Source organism: Pristiophorus japonicus, chromosome 6, assembly GCF_044704955.1.
Source record: "Pristiophorus japonicus isolate sPriJap1 chromosome 6, sPriJap1.hap1, whole genome shotgun sequence".
NCBI classification, from domain to species: Eukaryota; Metazoa; Chordata; class Chondrichthyes; family Pristiophoridae; genus Pristiophorus; species Pristiophorus japonicus.
Window position 1 is genome coordinate 197276945 of NC_091982.1, and position 26519 is coordinate 197303463.

Sequence of the window (26519 nt, forward strand, 5' to 3'; positions counted from 1 at the left end):
CTTTTCAGAATGGCAGGCAGTGACTAGTGGGGTACCGCAGGGCTCAGTGCTGGAACCCCAGCTATTTACAATATACATTAATGATTTGGATGAGGGAATTGAGTGTAAAATATCTCCAAATTTGCAGATGACACTAAGCTGGGTGGTGGTGTGAGCTGTGAGGAGGATGCTAAAAGGCTGCAGGGTGACTTGGACAGGTTAGGTGAGTGGGCAATGCAGTATAATGTGGATAAATGTGAGGTTATCCACTTTGGTGGCAAAGACACGAAGGCAGAATATTATCTGAATAGCGGCAGATTAGGAAAAGGGGAGGTGCAGCAAGACCTGGGTGTCATGGTACATCAGTCATTGAAAGTTGGCAGGCAGTGAAGCAGGCAAATCGTATGTTGGCCTTCATAGCTAGGGGCTTTGAATATATGAGCAGGGAGGTCTTACTGCAGTTGTACAGGGCCTGAGTGAGGCCTCACCTGGAATATTGTGTTCAGTTTTGGTCTCCTAATCTGAGGAAGGACGTTCTTGCTATTGAGGGAGTGCAGCAAAGGTTCACCAGACTGATTCCTGGGATGACAGGACTGACATATGCGGGGAGACTGGATCGACTGGGCCTGTATCCACTGGAGTTTAGAAGGATGAGAGGGGATCTTATAGAAACATATAAAATTCTGACAGGACTGGACAGGTTAGATGTAGGAAGAATGTTCCCGATGTTGGGGAAGTCCAGAACCAGGGGACATAGTCTAAGGATAAGGGCTAAGCCCTTTAGGACTGAGATGAGGAGAAACTTCTTCACTCAGAGAGTTGTTAACCTGTGGAATTCCCTACTGCAGAGAGTTATTGATGGCAGTTCATTGGATATATTCAAGGGGGAGTTAGATAAGGCCCTTATGGCTAAAGGGATCAAGGGGTATGGAGAGAAAGCAGGAAAGGGGTACTGAGGTGAATGATCAGCGATGATCTTATTGAATGGTGGTGCAGGCTCAAAGGTCCAAATGGCCTACTCCTGCACCTATTTTCTATGTTTCTATTTCTATGTGTGGTCACACACCAACTGTACATTGAGAGAGCGGTAGTCCTTGCGGTTGTGAACACCTCCGCATTCTGGTGTGGTGAACGCAATGTCATGTGGGTGCAATCAATGGCGCCCTGAACCACCGGAAAGACCGCGATCCTGGCGAACCCACATGACCGTTCCTCCTGTTTCTCCCTCGTCATGGGAAAGTTTATGTAGTCCATTCTCCTGCAATGGAGAGCATCTGTGACCTTGCGGATGCAGCAAATTGCGACACGCTGCAGATGTCCCTTGCTGTAGCCTGGAAATAGTCGGAGGCAGAGTGTTATATATGTAAACCTGTAAATACCTTGTTTAACTACCAGAGGGCTCATCCTCTGGAGTCCCAAGGGACCCCACAATCCCTTGGAAGCACCTGTAAATAAGGAGGCCTCACAGGCTGGAGAGGCACTCTGGAGACCTGTATTAAAGGACTATGGTCACACATTACTTTGAGCTTACAGTATCTGGTCAGATTCTTTATTCAAGACATAACAACTGGCAACAAGATACAGATGATGAACCCCACCGCAACAAGGCAGAGAACCATGGGCATCCTGGAGAAATTTTCGGAGGGAGGTGATTGGGAAACCTTTGTGGAGCGACTCGACCAATACTTCGTGGCCAACGAGCTGGAAGGAGAAGCGAACGCTGCCAAACGAAGGGCGATCCTCCTCACCATTTGCGGGGCACGAACCTACGGCCTCATGAAAAATCTGCTCACTCCAGAGAAACCCACAGAGAAGTCATACGATGATTTGTGCACACTGGTCCGGGAGCATCTAAACCCGAAGGAAAGCGTTCTGATGGCGAGGTATCGGTTCTACACGTACAAGAGGTCTGAAGGCCAGGAAGTGGCGAGCTATGTCGCAGAGCTAAGATGCCTTGCAGGATATTGCGAATTTGAAGGACACTTGGAGCACATGCTCAGGGACTTCTTTGTACTTGGCATCGGCCATGAAGTAATACTTCGCAAATTTTTGATCGTAGAGACCCCAACCTTGAGTAAAGCCATAGCGATAGCCAGGCATTCATCGCCACCAGTGACAATACCAAACAAATCTCTCAGCACATAAGTGCTGCTGCAAGTACTGTGAACAAAGTAATGTTGTTTTCAAATTGTAACGTATAGGGCAGTACTCATGCCTGCAGCTGCACGTCCGCAGATGTCTCAGAGTCCACCATCAAGGGTGGTGAATGCAAGGCCATTAACACCTTGTTGGTGCTGCGGAGGTGATCATCACTTCTATTCAGGCCGCTTCAAAGGATATGTTTGCAAGGGCTGTGAATCAATGGGACACTTCCAACGTATATGCAGACGAGCTGCAAACCCTGCTAATCCTGCAAACCACCAAGTTGCAGAGGAGGACAGATCCACGGTGGATCACGACGAACCAGAGCCTCAGACCAAGGAGGCAGAGGTAGACGGGATGCAAACATTTATCACAAAGTGTCCCCCGATAATGCTGAAGGTTGAATTAAATGGACTCCCGGTGTCCATGGAGCTGGACACGGGCGCGAGTCAGTCCACAGTGAGCAAAAAGACTTTCGATAAATTGTGGTGCAGCAAGGCCTTAAGGCCAGTCCTGACTCCCATTCATACTAAACTGAGAATGTACACAAAGGAACTGATTCCCGTAATCGGCAGTGCTTCTGTAAAGGTCTCCTATGATGGAGCGGTGCACAATTTACCACTCTGGGTGGTACCGGGCGATGGCCCAAGCTGTTCGGCAGGAGCTGACTGGGAAAGATACGCTGGAACTGGGACAACGTCCGAGCGCTCTTGTCCGTCGGTGACACTTCATGTGCCCAGGTCCTAAACAAGTTCCCCTCGCTGTTCAAACCGGGCATCAGGAAGTTCCAAGGAGAAAAAGTGCAGATCCACTTGATTCCGGGGGCGCGACCCATCTATCACAAGGCAAGAGCGGTACCGTACATGATGAGAGAGAGGGTGGAGATCGAGCTGGACCGGCTGCAATGAGAGGGCATCATTTTGACGATCGAATTCAACGAGTGGGCCAGTCAGATTGTTCCAGTCCTCAAGGAAGACGGCACCATCAGAATCTGTGGTGATTACAAAGTAACTATCAATCGTTTCTCCCTGCAGGATCAATACCCGCTACCAAAGGCAGACGGCCTATTTGCGACGCTGGCGGGAGGAAAACCATTCACGAAGCTGGACTTGACCTCGGCCTACATGACGCAGGAGCTGGAGGAACCATCGAAGGGCCTCACCTGCATCAACACACACAAAGGTCTCTTCATTTACAACAGATGCCCGTTTGGGATTCGATCAGCCATGGCAATATTCCAGAGGAACATGGAAAGCTTGCTGAAGTCGGTCCCGCACACCATGGTCTTCCAGGGCGATATCTTGGTTACAGGTCGGGACACCGTTGAGCACCTGCAGAACCTGGAGGAGGTTCTTAGTCGGCTTAATCATGTGGGGCTCAGGTTAAAACACTCAAAGTGCATTTTCCTGGCACCTGAAGTGGAGTTCCTGGGGAGAAGAATCGTGGCGGACGGCATCAGGCCCACAGATTCGAAGACGGAGGCAATCAAGAACCCACCGAGACCACAGAACGTGACGGAGCTGCGGTCATTTCTAGGACTCCTGAACTACTTTGGTAACTTCTTACCGGGTCTTAGCACACTGTTAGAACCCCTGCACTCTTTACTGCATAATGGAGATGAATGGGTATGGGGTAAAAGCCAAAAAAATGCCTTTGAGAAAGCTAGGAAACTGTTATACTCAAACAAATTGCTTGTGTTGTATGATCCATGTAAGCGTTTGGTACTAGCATGTGATGCGTCGTCATACGGTGTCGGGTGTGTATTGCAACAAGCAAATGAATCTGGGAAATTACAACCAGTTGCTTATGCATCCAGAAGTCTGTCTAAGGCTGAGAGAGCCTGCAGTATGATCGAAAAAGAAGCGTTAGCGTGTGTTTATGGGGTAAAAAAAATGCATCAATATCTGTTTGGGCTCAAATTTGAATTGGAAACCGACCATAAGCCACTTATATCCCTCGTTTCTGAAAGTAAGGGGATAAATACGAATACATCGGACCGCATCCAGAGATGGGTGTTCACGTTGTCCGCATACAACTACGCCATCTGCCACAGAAAACTGTGCCGATGCTCTCAGTAGGCTGCCATTGCCCACCACGGGTGGAGATGGCACAGCCGCAGATTTAGTTATGGAAATGGAAGCATTCGAGAGTGAGCAATCACCTGTTATCGCCTGACGGATTAGAACCTGGATGAGCCAGGACCCCTTATTGTCCTTATTAAAAAACTGTGTGCTCCTCGGGAGTTGGTCTAGTGTCCCGTTAGAGATGCAGGAAGAAATAAAGCTGTACCAGTGGCGCAGAGATGAAATGTCCATACAGGCAGACTGCCTCCTATGGGGTAATCGGGTAGTGGTGCCAAAAAAGGGCAGGGCCATTTTCATTAGTGACCTCCACAGTACCCACCCAGATATCGTAATGATGAAAGTGATAGCCAGATCCCACGTGTGGTGGCCCGATATCGATACGGACTTAGAGTCCTGCGTGCACAAATGTAACACATGTTCACAGTTAAACAATGCACCCAGGGAGGCGCCACTAAGTTTATGGTCCTGGCCCTCCAAACCGTGGTCCACGGTCTATGTGACTATGCAGGCCCATTCTTGGGAAAAATGTTCCTTGTGGTCATTGATGCGTACTCCAAATGGATTGAATGTGAGATAATGTCGGCTGCCACCATTGAAAGCCTGCGGGCCATGTTTACCATGCACGGCCTGCCGGATGTCCTTGTGAGTGACAATGGACTGCTTCACCAGTGCCGAGTTCAAAGAGTTCATGACCCGCAATGGGATCAAACATATCACATCTGCCCCATTTAAACCAGCGTCCAATGGTCAGGCAGAGAGAGCAGTGCAAACAATCAAGCAGAGCTTGAAGAGGGTAACTGAAGGCTCACTGCAGACTCGCCTATCCCGAGTCCTGCTTAGTTATCAGACAAGACCCCACTCGCTCACTGGGGTTCCCCACGCTGAACTGCTCATGAAAAGGGCACTTAAGACAAGGCTCTCATTAGTCCACCCTGATCTACATGAACAGGTAGAGAGCAGACGGCTTCAACAGAATACATATCATGATCGCGCAAATGTGTCACGCGAAATCGAGATTAATGATCCTGTATTTGTGTTGAACTATGGACAAGGTCCCAAGTGGCTTCCCAGCACTGCCGTGGCCCAAGAGGGGAGTAGGGTGTTTCTTGTCAAACTTTCAAATGGACTCACCTGCAGAAAACACTTGGACCAAACCAAACTCGGATTCACGGACTATCCAGAACAACCCACTAGACTCTACCTTTTTCGACTTCCCAACACACACACAAGTTGCAATCAACCCAGCGGTTGACCATGAAGCAGAACCCATCACCTGCTGCAGCCCAGCAGCACTCACCACACCCAGCAGCCCTGCAAGGCCAGCTGCGCAGCAACCCAGCGAGGGCCCAACAAACGACTCACCAAAACCAGCATTTGCACCGAGATGATCAACCAGGGAAAGGAAGGCCCCAGATTGACTCACATTGTAAATAGTTACACTACTGACTTTGGGTGGGGGGGGGGGGGGGGGGGGGTGGAGGTGTTGTTATATAAGTAAACCTGTAAATAGCTTGTTTCACCACCAGAGGGCTCATCCCCTGGAGTCCCTAGGAATCCCACAATCCCTTGGGAGCACCTGTATATAAGGAGGTCTCACAAGCTGGAGAGGCACTCTGGAGACCTGTAATAAAGGACTACGGTCACACATTACTTTGAGCTTACAGTATCTGGTCAGATTCTTTATTCAAGACATAACACATAGAAACTGAGCACTTGAGTTATCTTCACTGCGACAGACAGCAAAGTCCTGGTCCCGATATCAGCCTGTAGGTCTGGCCGCAGGAGATGCCATGGCTCGGTGACTAACTATTGCGGAACCGCAGCCTTCTAATGCACTGCTCCTCAAACAAATCTAAATATGATGAGTATAAACCCGTGGGGGATTAGGCCTCCTGTCCCGACGTCTATGGGGTCTCCTGATTCGTAGCCCCACATTCCCAAACTCCCTTCTCTGTAGACGCTGCCTACCAATTGCTTGAAGGAAGCGAAAGTGGTGTGTTAGCACTACACTCATATAAATGCACACCTCAAATCGTTACTTAACTGTAACTTTGACGATAATCTGTCTCAGCAATCCCAGAAATACACGCACTGTGCTATGTGGAAACGTAGCACTCATTGTGACGTCTGGTTGCTCATCCCTTTAAATACCCTCCCGGCATCGCCCAAAGAAGCTGAGACCATTTGCTTTCTCTGGCGTGTTCAGCGGCTGTCGGTAAGTGAGGCACACAAACCGAAGTTTGCGTCCGGGCGCATACTGATGTCATGATCTGGGTGGCGTTAGATGGCAAGATGCTAACTGTTAGCACCGCCGGTAAAATTCAACCAAAGCTTCCAGGCGCCGCTAAAATCTCCGCAGCTGGACATTAAGCCATGAGCGACGCTTTACCGCCTCTACGGGGCGCTAACGGGAGGCGATACTGAACCAAATTTCTCGCCCATTAGATTTTGAAATCACTGACACACTTACCCATCTGACAGCCAACATTCCAGTATTCTTGTGGGTTAAAATTGCTGGAGTCTATTCTGTAGGCAGATGGGTAGATGCGGGTAAGTTGTTTTTGGTTAAAACGGATAAAGTGTTCAGGTTTTTGATGTAAAAGTTGGTGGGCTCGAGTCTCACTTAAAGACAAAACATTCCCAGCAGGACCTGTTTAAACATATTTAGAATATTAACTAGGAACACAACCATACATGAAACGAAGGCATCAACATCCATGGCTATTTTATGCTGGTGTAATTTATCAAATTTAAAAACAGAACTTCCCAGTACGAGCATTGGATGAGGGCAGGATTACATAGAAATATAGAAAATAGGTGCAGGTGTAGGCTATTTGGCCCTTCGAGCCTGCACCGCCATTCAATAAGATCATGGCTGATCATTCCCTCAGTACCCCTTTGCTGCTTTCTCTCCATTCCCCTTGATCCCCTTAGCCGTAAGGGCCATATCTAACTCCCTCTTGAATATATCCAATGAACTGGCATCAACAACTCTCAGGTTAACAACTCTCTGAGTGAAGAAGTTTCTCTTCATCTCAGTTCTAAATGGCCTACCTCTTTTCCTAAGACTATGTCCCCTGGTTCTGGACTACCCAAACATCGGGAACATTCTTCCCGTATCTAACCTGTCCAGTCCCGTCAGAATCTTAAGACGTTTCTATGAGATCCCCTCTCATCCTTCGAAACTCCAGTGAATAAAGACCCAGTTGATCCAGTCTCTCCTCATATGACAGTCCAGCCATCCCTGGAATCAGTCTGGTGAACCTTGGCTGCACTTGCTCAATAGCAAGAACGTCCTTCCTCAGATTAGGAGACCAAAACTGAACACAATATTCCAGGTGAGGCCTCACTAAGGCTCTGTACAACTGCAGTAAGACCTCCCTGCTCCTATACTCAAATCCCCTAGCTATGAAGGCCAACATACCATTTGCCTTCTTCACCGCCTGCTGTACCTACATGCCAACTTTCAATGACTGATGAGCCAAGACACCCAGGTCTCGTTGCATCTCCTCTTTTCCTAATTTGCCGCCATTCAGATAATATTCTGCCTTCGTGTTTTTGCCCCCAAAATGGATAACCTCACATTTATCCACATTATACTGCATCTGCCATGCATTTGCCCACTCACCTCACCAAGTCACCCTGCAGCCTCTTAGCGTCCTCCTCACAGCTCACACCGCCACCCAGTTTAGTGTCATCTGCAAACTTGGAGATATTACACTCAATTCCTTCATCTAAATCATTAATGTATATTGTAAATAGCTGGGGTCCCAGCACTGAGCCCTGCGGCACTCCACTAGTCACTGCCTGCCATTCTGAAAAGGATCCATTTATCCCGACTCTTTGCTTCCTGTCTGCCAACCAGTTCTCTATCCACATCAGTACATTACCCTCAATACCATGTGCTTTGATTTTGCACACCAATCTCTTGTGCGGGACCTTGTCAAAAGCCTTTTGAAAGTCTAAATACACCACATCCACTGGCTCTCCCTTGTCCACTCTGTTAGTTACATCCGCAAAAAATTCCAGAAGATTCGTCAAGCATGATTTCCCTTTCATAAATCCATGCTGACTTGGACCGATCCTGTCACTCCTTTCCAAATGCGCTGCTATTTCATCCTGAATGATTGATTCCAACATTTTTCCCACTACTGCTGTCATTTCTCTCTCCCTCCCTTTTTAAAAAGTGGTGTTACATTAACTCCCCTCCAGTCCATAGGAACTGATCCAGAGTCGATAGATTGTTGGAAAATAATCACCAATGCAGTCACTATTTCTAGGGCCACTTCTTTAAGTACTCTGGGATGCAGACTATCAGGCCCCGGGGATTTATCGACCTTCAATCCCATCAATTTCCCTAACACAATTTCCCGCCTAATCAGGATATCCTTCAGTTTCTCCTTCTCACGAGACCCATTGTCCCCTAGTACATTCGTAAGGTTATTTGTATCTTCCTTCGTGAAGACAGAACCGAAGTATTTGTTCGAGTGGTCTGCCATTTCTTTGTTCCCCATTATAAATTCACCTGAATCCAACTGATAGCTTTTGCAGTCAGTTTTTATGTTCCCTGCAAACTTCTTCTCGTACTCTATTTTCCCCCTCTTAATTAAAACCTTTGTCCTCCTCTGTTGAATTCTAAATTTCTCGCAGTCCTCAGGTTTGTTGCTTTTTCGAGCCAATTTATATGCCTCTTCCTTGATTTTAACACTATCATTAATTTCCCTTGTTAGCCACGGTTGGGCCACCTTCCCAGTTTTATTTTTACTCCAGATAGGGATGTACAATTGCTGAAGTTCATCCATGTGATCTTTAAATGTTTGCCATTGCTTATCCACCGTCAACCCTTTAAGTATCCTTTGCCAGTCTATTCTAGCCAATTCACGCCTCATACCGTCGAAGTTACCTTTCCTTAAGTTCAGGACCCTAGCTTCCGAATTAACTGTGTCACTCTCCATCTTAATAAAGAATTCTACCATATTATGGTCACTCTTCCCCAAGGGGCCTCGCACAACAAGATTGCTAATTAGTCCCTTCTCATTACACATCACCCAGTCTAGGATGGCTAGCTCCCTAGTTGGTTCCTTGACACATTGGTCTAGAAAACCATCCCTAATACACTCCAGGAAATCCTCCTCCACCACATTGCTACCAGTTTGGTTAGCCCAATCAATATGTAGATTAAAGTCGCCCATGATAACTGCTGTACCTTTATTGCACACATCCCTTATTTCTTGTTTGATGCTCTCCCCAACCTCACTACTACTGTTTGGTGGTCTGTACACAACTCCCACTAGCGTTTTCTGCCCTTTGGTATTCCGCAGCTCCACCCATACCGATTCTACATCGTCCAGGCTAATGTCCCTCCTTACTAATGCATTAATTTCCTCTTTAACCAGCAACGCCACCCTGCCTCCTTTTCCTCTCTGCCTATCCTTCCTAAATGTTGAATACCCCTGGATGTTGAGTTCCCAGCCTTGGTCACCCTGGAGCCATGTCTCCGTGATGCCAATTACGTCATACCCGTTAACTGCTGTCTGCGCAGTTAATTCGTCCACTTTATTCTGAATACTTCTCGCATTGAGGCACAGAGCCTTCAGGCTACCACTGATTGGGTTCACACTTAAACATTTGGTTGGAAGAATAGAAAAGCAGAATATTATTTAAATGGAGAGAGACTACAGACACTACGGTACAAAAGGATCTGGGTGTCCTCGTACATGAAACACGAAATGTTAGCATGCAGGTACAGCAAGTAATTAGGAAGGCAAATGGAATGTTGGCCTTTATTGCAAGGGGGATGGAATATAAAAGTAGGGAAGTCTTGCTACAACTGTACAGGGCATTGTGGTGAGACCACACCTAGAGTAATGCGTACAGTTTTGGTCTCCATATTTAAGAAGGGATATACTTGCATTGGAGGCAGTTCAGAGAAGGTTCACTAGGTTGATTCCTGGGATGAAGGGGCTATCTTATGAGGAAAGGTTGAGCAGGTTGAGCCTGTACTCATTGGAATGCAGGTGATTTTATTGAAACATGTAAGATTCTGAGGGGGCTTGACAGGGTAGATGCTGAGAGGATGTTTCCCCTTATGGGGGAATGTAGAACTCGGGGGCATAGTTTCAGAATAAGGGGTCACCCATTTAAGATGATGAGGACGAATTTCTTCTCTCAGAGGGTCGGGAATCTTTGGAATTCTCTACCCCAGAGAGCTTTGGAGGCTGAGTCATTGAATATATTCAAGGTGGAGATAGACACATTTTTGAACTACAGAGGAGTCAAGGGTTATGGGCAACAGGCAGGAAAGTGGAGTTAAGGCCAAGATCAGATCAGCCATGATCCTATTGAATGGCAGAGCAGGCTCATGAGGCTACTCCTCCTCCTATTTCTAATGTTCTTATGTAAACAACAGCCACTTAGATAAGGTATCAGAGGGTGCCCTCAAAGATATTACCACAGCACACAGTCATTGCCTTCAGGGAAAGGGGAGACAGAAAAAAAAACTTGACAGAAAAGGGAGCAGGAAAAAGAAAAGAAACGGTTTATGATTAGATGATAGCAGGTCCAACTGGTGAAAGAGTTGGCATGATTGTGACCTACTTTTACAGCTGCAAAAATATTTCAGTCAACCCTAAATTCATCACAAGCTTGCTGGTGAATTCACGTGACAAGATGCAGCAGTAGATAAATTACTGACCATCAGGTTATGCAGTAATTGCTTTAACCATGGTGTACTTTAATCAGTAATGAGCTTATTTGCAACTTTTTGTTCAATACTTAATCCAGATTTTAAAACATTCAAGCAGAATTTAATTCTTTCCTGAACAGAATTTTACAGCCATTTCATTGGCATCTCACGTATTACGAATTACATTTGGTTGCGATAATCTCTCAGATATGACTTACCTTTCCCTCGAAGATCCTGGGAAGTCACAGAGTTGGTACATATAACCAGATCAGAAAGACCACGGTAGAGTTTCACTGTTTTTCTGTGGCGACCCATCCTACATAAAAACACGATGAGAGTTTACCGATGATTGGAAAGGTGGTTTAACTGCACCAACCTATTCATCATGAGCTAGAGGAAAGGGTAACTAATAAGCTAAATAATTCTATTTACAACTCAGTGAAATTTTGTCATTTAAAAGCAGTTTTGTAAGATTGCAGTAGCTGGCACTCAAAAGTCTGCTGAAAAACATTTCATGTAAAAATTACTTTTACTGTTTTCCATTTTTTTTTTAAAGTATAGGTGCACTCAGATTCCTACTAATTTTAAACTAAAACAAAAAAACTGGAAGTACTCAGATCAGACAGTCATCAGTCAGCCGATGTTTCAGGTCTAAGACTCAGGGCCGGAAGATATTACAGGTGAACAGCATGTAAAAGGGAACGAAACAAGGAAAAGAGGAGAGGGAAGAGGAAAAAACACAGTAAAAAAGAAATAGAAAGACCTGTGAATGCAGTGCTTGGATTGAGAACTGGAGGTTAAATGGCAGAAGTGATTTAGGAGGAGACAAAATGAGGCATAATAAGAGAAATCAAAGAAATAAAAGACGAAGGAGACCGAGCTTGTGCATATCATGGGGAGATAGGCAGAAAGGGAAGTATGAAAAACCAGCACAGCAGACTCTAGTGGTCTAAGAACTTGGGAAGAAGAAACAAAAGCAGGTCAATATCAAGGGTATAGACCACCCTGCCAGTAGTGTGGGGTCCCACCCCAAGTACCAATATGCTCCTTTCCCTCATCCCCAGAAACACCAGCACACTGCTCCAACACTGCCAGCACTTATTGCCAGAGAAAATAGGAACTGTAGTTAAGGTCTGAAGTCATTAAAGTCAATGCTAAGGCCAAAGGGTTGCAAAGTATCTTGTCGAAAGATGAGGTGCTGTTTAGACTAGAAGGCCAAAGACAGAGCAGAGTGGAAGTGGGATGGAGAATTGATATGGCAAGCGACGGGGAGCTAAGGGTCACACTTAAAGACAGATCAGAGGTGCTCTGCAACACAATTACTTAATTTGCATTTGTTTTCCCTGATGTAGAGTAGATTGCACACAGTAGTATTTCCAGCTTTTTCTGTTTTTGTTTTCAGAATTCCAACATCTGCAGTATTTTTCTCTTTGTTCCTATTTTCATGACTATAACTGGTCCAATTTGAAAGATGATTCATTCTCAAAAATGTAAGTTATTCAAGTTCATTTTAAGAGTTCAGAAGTGAAAAGGGAAAAATTAAACTGGTGCATATTGATTATTTTACATTAAGGAAAATATAAACACCAACAGAATATCTTTGGGAACAATAAGTTTTTCCAAAGAAAGTGAATCAATAGTATTATTAAACCCTTGAAAATTTCAAACGTTATGAAATACTCTTAGTGAACAAGAGAATTGCAATGTTCCTAACCTGTAGACCTGCCCAGTTTCTTTTCCTGTGGAATCCGGCTGATCTTCATCACTTGTATTGTACAGTTTTGCTTTGGATTTTCCACCTTTCTGATGTAACAAGGAAGATAATCATATTTAATGCTTTAATGCAACATGTTGTTATACAAGATTGATTATAACTGTACTGCTGTTCACTTTTATATTTTCAATAAGCTTAAATATTAAACTATAGTAGTCTGTGTACAAACCAGTTATATATTCATTGCCTAAGTTATGTTTTAAATAACAGTTCTAATATATTGCATCAATAGAGTAAAATGAGCAAATCCAACCTCCTGTTTGGAAAAGCTACTGATAAATGAACGGTTGTGAGCTTTCTTCCCATTTTCTTTAACCTCTTCTTTAACCTCTAGTTTCTGGAGAGGAAATAAAAGGAAATTTAAAGCAGTCAGACTTATAGAATCATAGAAATTTACAGCACGGAAGGAGGCCATTTCGGCCTATCGTGCCCGCGCTGGCTGACCAAGAGCTATCCAGCCTAATCCGACTTTCCATCTTTTGGTCTGTAGCCTTGTAGGTTACGGTACTTCAAGTACATATCCAAATACTTTTTAAATGTGGTGAGGGTTTCTGCGTCTACCACCCTTTCAGGCAGCGAGCTCCAGACCTTCATCACCCTCTGGGTGAAGACATTTTCCCTCAAATCCCCTCTAAACTTCCTACCAATTACTTTAAATCTATGCCCCCTAGTTGTTGACCCCTCTGCTAAGGGAAATAGGTCCTTCCTATCCACTCTATGTAGGCCCCTCATAATTTTATACACCTCAATAAGGTCTTCCCTCAACCTCTTCCAAAGAAAACAAACCCAGCCTATCTAGTCTGTCCTCATGGCTAAAGTTCTCCAGTCCAGGCAACATCCTCCTAAATCTCCTCTGTACCCTCTCTAGTGCAATCACATCTTTCTTGTAATGTGGTTACCAGAACTGCACACAGTACGCTAGCTGTAGCCTGACAAGTGTTTTATACTGTTCAAGCATAACCTCCCTGCTCTTGCATTCTATGTCACGGCTAATAAAGGCAATTATTCCGTATGCCTCCTTAACCACCTTATCTACCTGGCCTGCTACATTCAGGGATCTGTGGACATGCACTCCAAGGTCCCTCTGTTCCTCTACACTTCTCAGTGTCCTACCATTTAATGTGTATTCCCTTGCTTTGTTAGCCCTCCCCAAATGCATTACCTCACACTTCTCAGGATTTAATTCCATTTGCCACTGTTCTGCCCACCTGGCCAGTTCATTGATATCTTCCTGCAGTCTACAGCTTTCTTCTTCATTATCAACCACACAGCCAATTTTTGTATCATCGACAAACTTCTTAATCATACCCCGTATATTCAAGTCTAAATCATTGATATATACCACATTTATACTAAAGTTGTTCTGTAAAATTATTAAACTATCATAACAAAGCATCGCACAGATCACAAGCTCAACACTTATGATGATTCAATTACTACATTAAAAGGAAAAATTATTTTTCTTAATTAATGTTTAGCAGTTTAAGAACCTTTTAACAGGTGGTATAGTGATGCACAACAACTAAAGCCAGTTTTGCAGTATTTGGGTGTGGCTTTATAATCACATAATCATGTACATTGGTAATCTGAGTCATGCTGTTGACAGGTGAATCTCTCAGGGCATTTTCACAAACACCACCGATCAGGAGTGGGCAGCTCAGGAGTAATATTGCCCATTACCCGGCTTTTTATCCAGGGAATATAACAGGTTATGAAAATATATTTACAAAAAAACAAAAATAGGATGGCAGGGAATGAAAAAAAGGCTACTTGAACATTTGTTGTGTTATTTCAGTTGGATCCTCCTTTGGGTCCTGGTTTTAAATCCAGCCCAGACTGATGGAATGAAAGTATCCGCTGTCTCCTGGTTTCAAGTGTCTTATGTGAAATAAGCTTGAGCAGCCCAGACTGTGATCCAGCAACCATGGCACAACACAAAACTACCCTCCATTTGGCATTCTTGCTCTCAGGGATCACTGGATCACATAAGAACATAAGAACATAAGAATTAGGAACAGGAGTAGGCCATCTAGCCCCTCGAGCCTGCTCCACCATTCAACAAGATCATGGCTGATCTGGCAGTGGACTCAGCTCCACTTACCCACCCACACCCCGTAACCCTTAATTCCCTTATTGGTTAAAAATCTATCTATCTGTGATTTGAATACATTCAATGAGCTAGCCTCAACTGCTTCCTTGGGCAGAGAATTCCACAGATTCACAACCCTCTGGGAAAATAAATTCCTTCTCAACTCGGTTTTAAATTGGCTCCCCCGTATTTTGAGGCCGTGCCCCCTAGTTCTAGTCTCCCCGACCAGTGGAAACAACCTCTCTGCCTCTTTCTTGTCGACAAATGTGGAAAATTAAAAATATCTCAACTAGAGTAGAAGGCATTTTTTTTTAAGATTACAGTTACTTTGAGGGAGCTTTACATTGCATATAAACAATTTAACCAGTCTTGGATTGCTTGATGCAACATACCTGAAATTAGAGTTTTCGATTTTCCAATATGAATGAAACAGTTGGTATTGTAAGAAACTAAATAGGTTTATGTACTAAAATAATGAAATGAGTTTGGAAAGTATTTCAGTAAAAATCAATGCTACCTAAATTGTTTTCTTTACAAGAAGAACTGAAATGTTGAAATCACTTTTCCCTTGATTAATTTATTTCTTTAATCCCTCTTCCACAAAAACATGAGAGAACATTCTGCTATTGCAAGGTACTCCACCAAATGTCAAGCATGCATTGATAAAGTAGCATTCCAAGCCAACTGGATATCTGGGCTTGATATATATTATATATATATATATATATATATATATATATATAGAGAGAGAGAGAGAGAGAGAGACTAGCCAGTTGACTAATCAATGGTTCAGAAACTGAATTATGTTTTCCAGTTGGTCTTTTTGATTGGTGTTTGATATTGGAACAATGGAGCCCACTTAAGTTCAACAGTAATAGAATCCAAACACCAAACAAGATTAAAAGCCATATTAATTCACAGTCAACGGTACCCTAGATCATAGCAAATGTACAAGATGATGTCCCACTCAAATGTCAAGCTTCCCCCTCTCCGGCAATTATAAAGAATATATTAAAATAATTTTATTTTATAGTAAAATTTAGTAGTGAGCAACAGGAAGATATTTTCCTTTTAAGCTTTTTCTAGATATTACCATTAAAAATTTCTAGTTGAGCAATTCTTCTGTTCATAACTATAGTTAGAGGCTGTCCTCTACCTAGACTCCACTAATTCACTATGTCTGGAAACAGTTAATTCCACAAAGCTGATGTTGCAGCATTACATTTCCAGGTAATACTGAAATCTTAATGCTCTGCATGCCATGCTTTGAGCACCACCAGTGAACTGTACTACATATACAGGCCACACAAGTACTATAGGATTTTTACTAATTATTTTTCAGTATACCAAACTGGAATGATTAGATTGATGTGATAACATTGTAACTGTACACCTTTCTATTTAACTCTGAGTTTTCAGAACAGCCAAAAACATCTAGTACCCTCTAAAGTATGCTGCTAAAATAGAAAGCTAGTTTCTGTGAAAAATTACAAGTATATAAACAAAACTTTTCTCGCACCATTCTTCATTAAAAATAGCAAAACTAGAAATTTGTAGTATCTCATTTTTTCTATTTTTTTAAAGTTACAATTGTATATTCAGGGATAAATATTTTCAAAAGGTCCCTAGTGCACCAAACATTATTGATGAGCTGATATTAATATTCAACCATAAATATGGTTTGGTCATAAGTGTAGATATCAATCTGACAGACACTCAAAATGAAAGCCATTTGTAATGAAGTGGTTGGATACTGTGAAAGAAACTGAATTTATTTGTCCTGTCAGCTATATGTATAAAGGATACTGGACATAGTGATTGGTTTGGCAAATAGTGGAAATTATTACATCTGATTTAGCATTATATTCCTGCTCCTCCTCGGGTCTATGCATGTACATGCTTATAGCAATTGCAAAGGACCTCTAATTAAAACCTTGAAGCCCCTTCCATCTTTGAACACTGGACATCGGGGCCCAACAAATATTGCAAATTGTGATCTCAACTGGCACTATTTATGTGCAAGACATCATTGTTGCTTTGATGCTCAGTGTAATTAAACTTGAAGGGTGATATCATCTTCATAAAAAAGGCTTGAACTTCAAGGGGAAATATTCCAGTGGCCATCAATTTCTGTTCATTATCACTGGTATATAGACCAAGGTGATAAAGCTCCATTAACAGCACTTATAAATGTGCAGGGACTATGGGCTAAATTTTCAACTTCAGCAGAGGTATAAAAATGGCAGTATTGGATTAGCCGCCTGTTTTCCACCCTGTCCGATGTTCCATTCCATTGACTTTGAGGCCACATTTAAATGTTTTTCAGGCACTGATAGAACATAAAAATTAGGAGCAGGAGTAGGCCATTCGGCCCATTGAGCCTGCTCCGCCATTCAATAAGATCATGGCTGATCTTCTACCTCAACTGCACTTGCCTGCACTTCCCCATATCCCTTGATTCCTTTATTCAAAAATCTATCGATCTCTGTCTTGAATATACTCAACGACTGAGCACCCACAGCCCTCTGGGGTAGAGAATTCCAAAGATTCACTACCCTCCTGAGTGAAGAAATTACTCTAAATGGACGACCCCCTATTCTGAGATTGTGATCCCTAGTTCTAGACTCCCACTAGACGAAACATCCTCCCTGCATCTACGCTGTCAAGCCTGTAAGAATTTTGTATGTTTCAATGAGATCACCTCTCAATCTTCTAAACCCTAGAGAATATAGGCCGTCTACTCAATCTTTCCTCATAGGACAATCTCCCCATCCCAGGAATCAGTCTGGTGAACCTTTGTTGCACTCCCTCTATGGTAAGTATATCCTTCCTTAGGTAAGGAGACCAAACCTGTATACAATACTCCAGGTATGGTTTCACCAAGGCCCTATATGATTGCAGTAAGACATCTTTACTCTTATACTCAAATCCTCTTGTAATAAAGGTCAATGTACCACTTGCTTTCTTAATTGTTTGCTGAATGCGCATGTTAACTTTCAGTGATCCATGTACAAGGACACCCAGGTCCCTCTGAACACCAAATTTCCCAATCTCTCACAATTTAAAAAATACTCTGCTTTTCTATTTTTCCTACCAAAATGTATAACTTCACATTTCTCCACATTATATTCCATTTGCCATGTTCTTGCCCACTCACTTAGCCTGTCTATATCTCCTTGAAGTCTCTTTGCATCCTACTCACAACTTACATTCCCACCTAACTTTGTATCATCAGCAAACTTGGATATATTACATTTGGTCCCCTCATCCAAATCATTGATATAGATTGTGAATAGCTGGGACCCAAGCACCGATCCTTGTGAAACCCCACTAGTTACAGTCTAGCAACCCGAAAACGACCCGTTTATTCCTACTTTCTGTTTTCTGTTCGTTAACCAATCTTCAATCCTTGTTGGTATATTATCCCCAATCCCATGAGCCGTAATTTTGTTTAATAACCTTTTTCGTGGCACCTTATCGAATGCCTTCTGAAAATCAAAATACACTACATCCATTGGTTCCCCCTTATCTATTCTGCTAGTTACTAACAGATTTGTCACACATGATTCTGCTTTCATAAATCCATGTTGACTCAACCCAATCCTATTATTATTTTCGAAGTGCCCTGTTACCACGTCCTTAATAATCATTGGGAAGATTATTTTTCTGTCTGACGATGCTGCAGGGGGTGGAAGCGAAGTTTGGGTCTGGGGTGCTACCGGGGCGATGCACACGGCGATAACATCAAAACCTCCAGTCGAAGGAAATGGCTTTAGCAATGAGATTTGGGAGCCAGAATGTTGGGAATCAGTTGCAAATGAAGGGCCATGGCTACCTGTGAAGCACCAGCATGTTTTGGGTTCCCAAATGTGGTAGGATTTAGAACCCCACAGATATTTTGCTCTTGAAGGCCAGAAAACAAAAGGCCAATATGAAAAGGTTGCCTGGTAAGGAGAGGGCCATCCACAAGAAAATTTAAAATTGAAACCAGTCTCCCATTCTGGTAACCAGACAGATGAGACACAGCTATACATGCCTAACCAAGTCGACACGTTACCAGAGCAGTAGGCCCTTTGTGCATGCGCAGTGCATTTTATTTTTGTTGTCCTTAGCTATCTTTCATTATAAGAAAGCAAAGTCGAAGAAAGGAGTAAAAAGGGAACCAGTAAACGGATGGGAGGAGAGGAAGCCAATAATCATTTTGGCAAAACCACCATCCCTCTAATCTCACAGTCCAGGCTTCTCAATTTCTTTTCCACCCGTCCCCCGGGCCACCAGCTTTGAGCTGCCCTGCTGCTAACCTGACAGCTCTTCTTGTGTGCACAGCCCCTACCACTTGGTTCTACCCTGATCTCCTGGGACTTGAGCTGCTGCCGCCAGCAACACCAGCTTCCCGCTTATGCACACACAAATGTACATGGAAAGTGCAGCAAATAGATAGTTCAAGTGCGGAGCTAGCACCATCACAGACACGACGACAGACAAGTGGACAACTTCTGTACTGAAATTGCCACAATCCTAAAAAAGTTATATTATACAATTCCTACATTTCCTTAGTTACAGACGTAGTAAGGTTAGGAAGGAATATCAATTGAGCTTGTTTCTTCATAAACCAGTCATTAGATTAGTACAAAATCTAGTCACATCAATCCTACCCTGAGAGATATCATTGCCATTTAGGAATTTTTTGGGGTGGCTGCATTTCTGGAAAAATTTAGTCAAATAAGATGAGATTTTCAGTCAAGTTACTAAATTTTTACAAAGCAAAATACTGCAGATAATAAAAACAGGAAATACTGGAAATACTTAGGTCAGGCAGCATCTGTGGAGAGAGAAACAGAGTTAATGTTTTAAGTTGAAGACCTTTCATCAGAACTGGAAAAAGTTAGAGATGTAACAGGTTTTAAGCAAGTATAGTGGCCAGGAAAGGGAGTGGGGAGGAAAAAAATAAAAGGGAAGGTCTATGATAGGGTGGAAGTGTGGAAGGCAGGAGAGATTAATTGACAAAAGAGATGATGGCAGAAGGTAAAAGGGGATGGTAATGGGACAAGTAAAGAAATAAAAGATGGATCTTGTCCCATTATCATCTCCTTTGCCTTGCACCATCATCCCTTTTGTCCTTTTCTCCCCTTCCTTCTTTCCCTGCCTCCATACTTGCTTAAAACCTGTTACATCTCTAACTTCTTCCAGTTCTGATGAAAGGTCATTGACCTGAAACATCTTCACGGATACTGCCTGATCTGCTGAGTATAAGAACATAAGAAATAGGCGCAGGTGTAGGCTATTCGGCTCCTCAAGCCTGCTCCTCCATTCATGAGATCATGACTGATCTACTTCAACTCCACTTTCCTGCACTATCCATATTTCATTCCCTTAATATCCAAAAATCTATCGATCTCTGTCTTGAATATACTTATTGACTGAGCCTCCACACCTCTCTGGGGTAGAGAATTCACCATCCTCTAAGTGAAGACATTTCTCATCATCTCAGTCCTAAATGGCCAATCCCTTATTTTGAGACTGTGACCCCTGGTTCTAGACTCCCCAGTCATGGGAAACAGCCTCCTGCATCCACCCTGTCAAGCCCTTTACGAATTTTAGACATTTCAATGAGATCACTGTAGTGTATGGAGAAAGAGTCAGACTGAACACTGTGTTCAAAGTAAAGTGTGACCTTAGTCTTTTATTGCAGGTCTCCAGAGTGCCTCTCCAACCTGTGAAGCACTCTTAAATACTTGTGCTCCCAAGGGATTATGAGATCCCTTGGGACTCCGGGGAATGAGCCCTCTGGTGGCTGTACAGAGTATATACAAGTCCAGATACACAACAATCACCTCTCATTCTTCTAAACTCTGAAGAATATGGCCTAGTCTACTCAATTTCTCCTCCTAGGACAATCTCCCCATCCTAGGAATCAGTCTGGTGAACCTTTGTTGCGCTTCCCCAATGACAAGTATATCCTTCCTTAGGAAAGGAGACCAAAACAGTACACAATACTCCAGGTGTGGTCTCACCAGGGCCCTATATAATTGCAGGAAGACATCTTTACTCTTATACTAAAATCCTCTTGTAATAAAGGCCAACATACCATTTGCTTTCTTAATTGCTTGCTGTACCTGAATGTTAACTTTCAGTGATTTGTGTACAGGGATACCAAGGTCACTCTGAACATCAACATTTCCCAATCTTTCAACATTTAAAAAAAACACTTTGCTTTTCTATTTTTCTGACCAAAGTTGATAACTTCCCATTTCTCCACATTATATTCCATTTGCCATGTTCTTGCCCACTCACTTATCCTGTCTATATCCCCCTGAAGCCTCTTTGCATCCTCCTCACAACTTACATTCCCAACTAGCTTTGTATCATCAGCAAACTTGGATATATTACATTTGATTCCCTCATCCAAATCATTGATGTAGATTGTGAATTGCTGAGGCCAAAGCATTGATCCTTGCACTACTCCACAAGTTATGGCCTGCCAACCCTAAAATTACCCGTTTATTCCTACTCTCTATTTTCTGTATGTTAACCAATCCTCAATCCGTGCTGATAAATTACCGCCAATCCCATGAGCCCTAATTTTGTTTAATTAACCTCTTGTATGGCACCTTATCGAATGCCTTCTGAAAATCCAAAACCACCACATCCACTGGTTCCCCTTTATCCATTCTGTTAGTTATAACCTCAAAAAATAGGTTCGTCAAACATGATTTCTCTTTCATAAATCTGTGCCCAATCCTATTATTATTTTCTAAGTGGCATTTTCCCTACTACTGATGTCAGGCTAACTGGCCTGTAGTTCCCCATTTTCTCTCTCCCTCCTTTCTTAAATAGTGAGGATACATTTGCGACCTTCCAATCCTTGGGAACCGTTCTAGAATCTATGAAATTTTGGAAGATGACAACCAAAGCATCCACTATTTCTATAACCACCTCTTTCAAAGCCCTAGGGTGTAGGCCATCAGGTCCAGGGGATTTATCAACTTTCAGTCCCATTAATTTCTCCAGTACTATTTTTTTTACTAATACTAATTAATTTCAGTTCCTCCACTATTTCCAGGAGGTTTCTGCGTCTTCTTCCGTCAAGACAGTCTCTCGCTAGTTTACTCTCATATTCTATTTTCCCTTTCTTAATCCATTTCTTGGTCTTGCTTTGCTGAATTCTAAAATCCTCCCAATCCTCAGGCTTACTACTCTTTTTGGCAACATTATAAGCCTCATCTTTTGATCTAATACTATCTTTAACTTCTCTTGTTAGCCACGGTTGGACCACTTTTCCCGTGGGGTTCTGTGCCTTAAAGGAATGTATATTTGTTGTAACTTATGTATCAATTCTTTAAATGCTAGCCATTGCTTGTCTACCATCGTACTTTTTAATGTAGTTTCCCAATCTACCTTTGCCAACTCGCCCCTTATACCTATGTAGTTTGCTTTGTTTAGATTTAAGACACTAGTTTTGGATTTATCTAAATCACTTTCAAATTCAATATAAAATTCTATCATATTATGGTCACTCTTTCCTCAAGACCCCTTTCTACAAGGTTATTAATTAACCCTGTCTCATTGCATGAGTATTTCCAGTATTTTCTGTTTTATTGTATACTAAATTTTCATTCAATTTGATCTATCCTGCCAAATGTCTTAACTCATAAGCATTAAGTTGATATAAAATAGGCAATGTCTGGAAGAAAATATCAAGATAAAATTCTATTAGAAATAAATGTCCTATATTGCATATGAAATGTCAGCACTAGTTTTCTATTTGGCAGTTCTATGAACACTATATTTTCAAAATAAGTTTCTTCAGAGCAATCTAACTTGAAAAAGGAATCCAGAGGATGGGGAATAATTTCATATGTTGAATTTGCTTCAGATCTACTGAAGACTGTCAAAACTCATCAACTGGACATTTAAAAAAAAATGATCTTTTTCAAAAACAAAGTAGAAGTCCGAGTAAAAGTATGTGAAGTTATGAAGCTTATAAACAACTATCCATTGATGATAAATGGATCGATGTTTCAAGAGCATAGTTTTATCCAAACTCTCTTTTCCCTCTCCATTTGAAATTAAACCATGATAGTAAGAAAGAAAGAAAAACTTGGATTTATATAGCGCCTTTCACGACCACCGGACGTCTCAAAGCACTTTACAGCCAATGAAGTACTTTTGAAGTGCAATCACTGTTGTAATGTGGGAAACGCGGCAGCCAATTTGCACACAAGCAAGCTTCTACAAACAGCAATGTGCTAATGACCAGATAATCTGCTTTTGTTATGTTGATTGAGGGATAAATATTGGCAGGACATCAGGGATAACTTCCCTGCTCTTTTTCGAAATAATGCCATGGGATCTTTTACACCCACTTGAGAGAGCAGACGGGGCCTCGGTTTAACGTCTCATTTGAAAGACGACACCTTCAACAATGCAGCACTCCCTCAGTACTGCACTGGAGTGTCAGTCTAGATTTTTGTGCTCCAGTCGTTGGACTGGGCCTTGAACCCACAACCTACTGACTCAGAGGCGAGAGTGTTATCCATTGAGCTCTAGCTGACACAGTTAATAAGGCACAAAGGCACAGCAAGGAAGGATTCAAAATGATATACAAGATGACAAATATTACCTGTTGTAGATTGTCATTTAGACCTTTGTGTGTCGCTCTGAGAAGTGCACAGACTGTATAGCTATTTGGATCCTCTTTATCCTGGATCTGAGACTCTTTCAGCAAGAAATCCAGTTTCTTTCTGATAAAACATTCCACTTGATGGTGGTTTGTACCATTGCCCTATATGGGTCACATATTAATATAGTGTTAAATTGTATCAATAATGTCCCTAAACAGCTGCTAAAATAGGAGGTGCAAACCTAAAGAAAGAAATATTATGGCGGTTTTAGCTCAACAGAAACTAGGTGGCCAGGCAATAAAAATCAGTCGGGAGACATATCCGATAACGTCCTGAACCCTGTCTGCAGTCTTCAAATTTAACCTGCTCTTCTGAGGAGGCAGCAAGAACACATGGAGCAGATGGTCTTTACCTGTCTGTCATTATTCGTAACACTTGCCAGAAACCAGCATATTCTTTAAATGTGCAGATCAAGCTCCAATTATGTCAGCGGGACTCGACTGCTATTTTAACAGGCTGTCTTCGTGGGAACTTGTGGCAAAAAAATGCACATTTAAAATCATTGCAAATGTTGCACCCTTGTTCAAAAAAGGGTGCAAGCATAAATCCAGCAACTACATACAGGCCAGTCAGTTTAATCTCGGTAGTGGGAAAGCTTTTCAAAACGATAATCCAGGACAAAATTAACAGTCACTTGGACAAATGTGGATTAATTAAAGAAAGCCAGCATGGATTTGTTAAAGGCAAATCATGTTTAACTAAATTGATTTGAGTTTTTGGATGCAATAACAGAGGGTTGATGAGAGTAATGCGGTTGATGTGGTGTACATGGACTTCCAAAAGGCTTTTGATAAAGTGCCACATAATAGGCTTGCCAGCAAAATTGAAGCCCAAGGAATAAAAGCTACAATGGCAGCATGGATACGAAATTGGCTAAGTGACAGGAAACAGAGAGTAATGGTGAACGATTGTTTTTCGGACTGGAGGAAGGTGGTGTTTCCCATGGGTCGATTCTAGGACCACTGCTTTTTTTGATATATAAATAAATGATTTAGACTTGGTGTACAGGGCACAATTTCAAAATTTGCAGATGACACAAAACTTGGAAGTATAGTGAACAGTGAGGAGGATAGTCATAGATTTCAAGAGGTCATAAACAGGTTGGTGGAATGGTCGGACACGTAGCAGATGAAATTTAATGCAGAAATGTGCGACGTGATACATTTTGGTAGGAAGAAAGAGGAGAGGCAATATAAACTAAAGAGTACAATTCTAAAGGGGGTGCATGAAGAGAGAGACCGCGGGAGTGGGCCTAGCTGAAGTGCTCTTGCAGAGAGCCAGCACAGGCTCGATGGGCCGAATGGCCTCCTTCTATGGTGTAACCATTCTATGGGGCTCAAGTTTCGGCCTGAGATGCTCCTATTTTTTTGGAGCAACTAGTTTAGAATGGAGCATCTTAGAAATTGCAATTCTCGGAATTTAGTTTGCTCCAGTTCTAGTCAGTTAGAATAGTTTCATTTTGGAACAGATTTTTTTATCAAAAGGGGGCGTGTCCAGCCACTTATGCCTGTTTTGCAAGTTTAGGCAGCGAAAACTTACTCCAAGCTAACTTAGAATGGAGTAAGTGTAGATTTTTGTACAATCAGAAAAACCTTGCCTACACTTATAAATCAGGCGTAGGGAACGAAAGATAGGGTGGTGGGGAGGGCGGAGGGAAGTTTACAAACATTAAACTTCACTTTTAAAATAAAAAGCCATCATCAATAAGAAATGATAAATAAATCAATAAATCAACCAATAAAATATAAAAATAATTTAAAAAATCAATAAATAAAATTTATTTCTACTCACCTATTGCAGCACTGGGAGCCCTCCAACAGCTTGCTGTGGCGGCCCCCCAATGTCTCTCTCTTTCTCTGTCTCTGTGTTTCTGACAGCGAGGGGTGGGAGGGGAAGGAGGGAGAGAGAGAGGAGGGGGGAGGGAGGCAGGGAGAGGAGGGAGAGAAGGAGGGAGGGGAGAGAAGGGGAGAGGAGAGGAGGAGAGGGAGAGGAGGGGTGAGTGAGGGAGAGGAGGGAGGGAGGCAGGGAGGGACGACAGGGGCGAGAGGGAGAGAGAGAGAGAGAGAGAGAGAGAGAGAGAGAGAGAGGTTGGGGGAGAGGCTGAACGGGCCGGGCCGCTGAGGCTGAATGGGCCGGGTCGGGCTACCGCCGACACTTCGGGCGGGGCCCGTCCCCAGTGAGATGCCGGGCGGGCCCCGCTGATGACATGGAGGGAGGGAGGGCGAGTAGAGGGGGCGGAGAGAGAAGAGGGGGGGGAGAGAAGGGGGGGAGAGGAGAGGGGAGAGAGAGAGAGAAGAGGGGGGGAGGCTGAACGGGAGGGGGAAGGGAGCTGAACGGGAGGGAGGTCCAGTCTAATCTTCGCCCGGTGAGCCCATTCGGCCAGGGTTAGGGTCGGGCCCCTCCCACGCAGCCTCGGGGGCCTGGAGCTACTGCACATGCGCACACACTCTAGCACGCATGTGCAGAGGTCCTGGCACTGTTTTCAGCACTGGGACCTGGCTCCGCCCCCGACCCCTTGTGCTGCGCCACGCCGAGCACGCAGACGTCCTGAGGAGACCGGAGAATCACAAGGTAAGTTTTTGGCGCCCTTTTTCTTCCAGAAAGTCGGCTCACCTTATCGAGATGCGCCGTTTTTCCAGAGGGCGGAAACTTGTGCCCTATGATTCTAACTGAAGGTTGTGGCGTTACAAAAAAAATCCACGGACTTAAAAGTTATATTAAATATTCTCCGGTGGTAATGATGCCATTAAACATTTTAAAGACAACTTAAATGCCAACGCTTATAAGTAAAATTGAGACAGATTAATCTCTCAAGTCATCACATCTTTCAGCAAGTTACACTAATCTGTGCTTTGTCCATTGATCATTGTCAATATTAATAGTTCCCAATATATTCAATATCACATTTAGAGATGTAGGCCAAACTAAATTTATGTAGAGGGCTATTTAAAACATAGCATGCCCTACTAGAAGCAATGATGGAAGCAGAATCAATAACAGATTATAAAAGGCAAGTGGATAAATATTTGAAGAAGGACAAAAATTAAAGCGATATGGGGGAAAGGTAAGGTAATGGGACTAT

At 43.0% G+C, this 26519-nt stretch overlaps 1 protein-coding gene across 1 annotated transcript in view; it reads right to left on the reverse strand.

Annotated features, from left to right (window-relative positions):
- The window catches only part of plch1 (phospholipase C, eta 1), a 201750-nt gene that overhangs the window by 28395 nt on the left and 146836 nt on the right, over positions 1-26519 (reverse strand). The window contains exons 16-20 of the mRNA XM_070883536.1: positions 23377-23538; positions 12918-13001; positions 12605-12693; positions 11109-11206; positions 6676-6855 (exon numbers count right to left, since the gene is read on the reverse strand). Coding sequence (XP_070739637.1) covers positions 6676-6855; positions 11109-11206; positions 12605-12693; positions 12918-13001; positions 23377-23538 — 613 coding nt within the window. The remainder of the gene's footprint in view (positions 1-6675; positions 6856-11108; positions 11207-12604; positions 12694-12917; positions 13002-23376; positions 23539-26519) is intronic.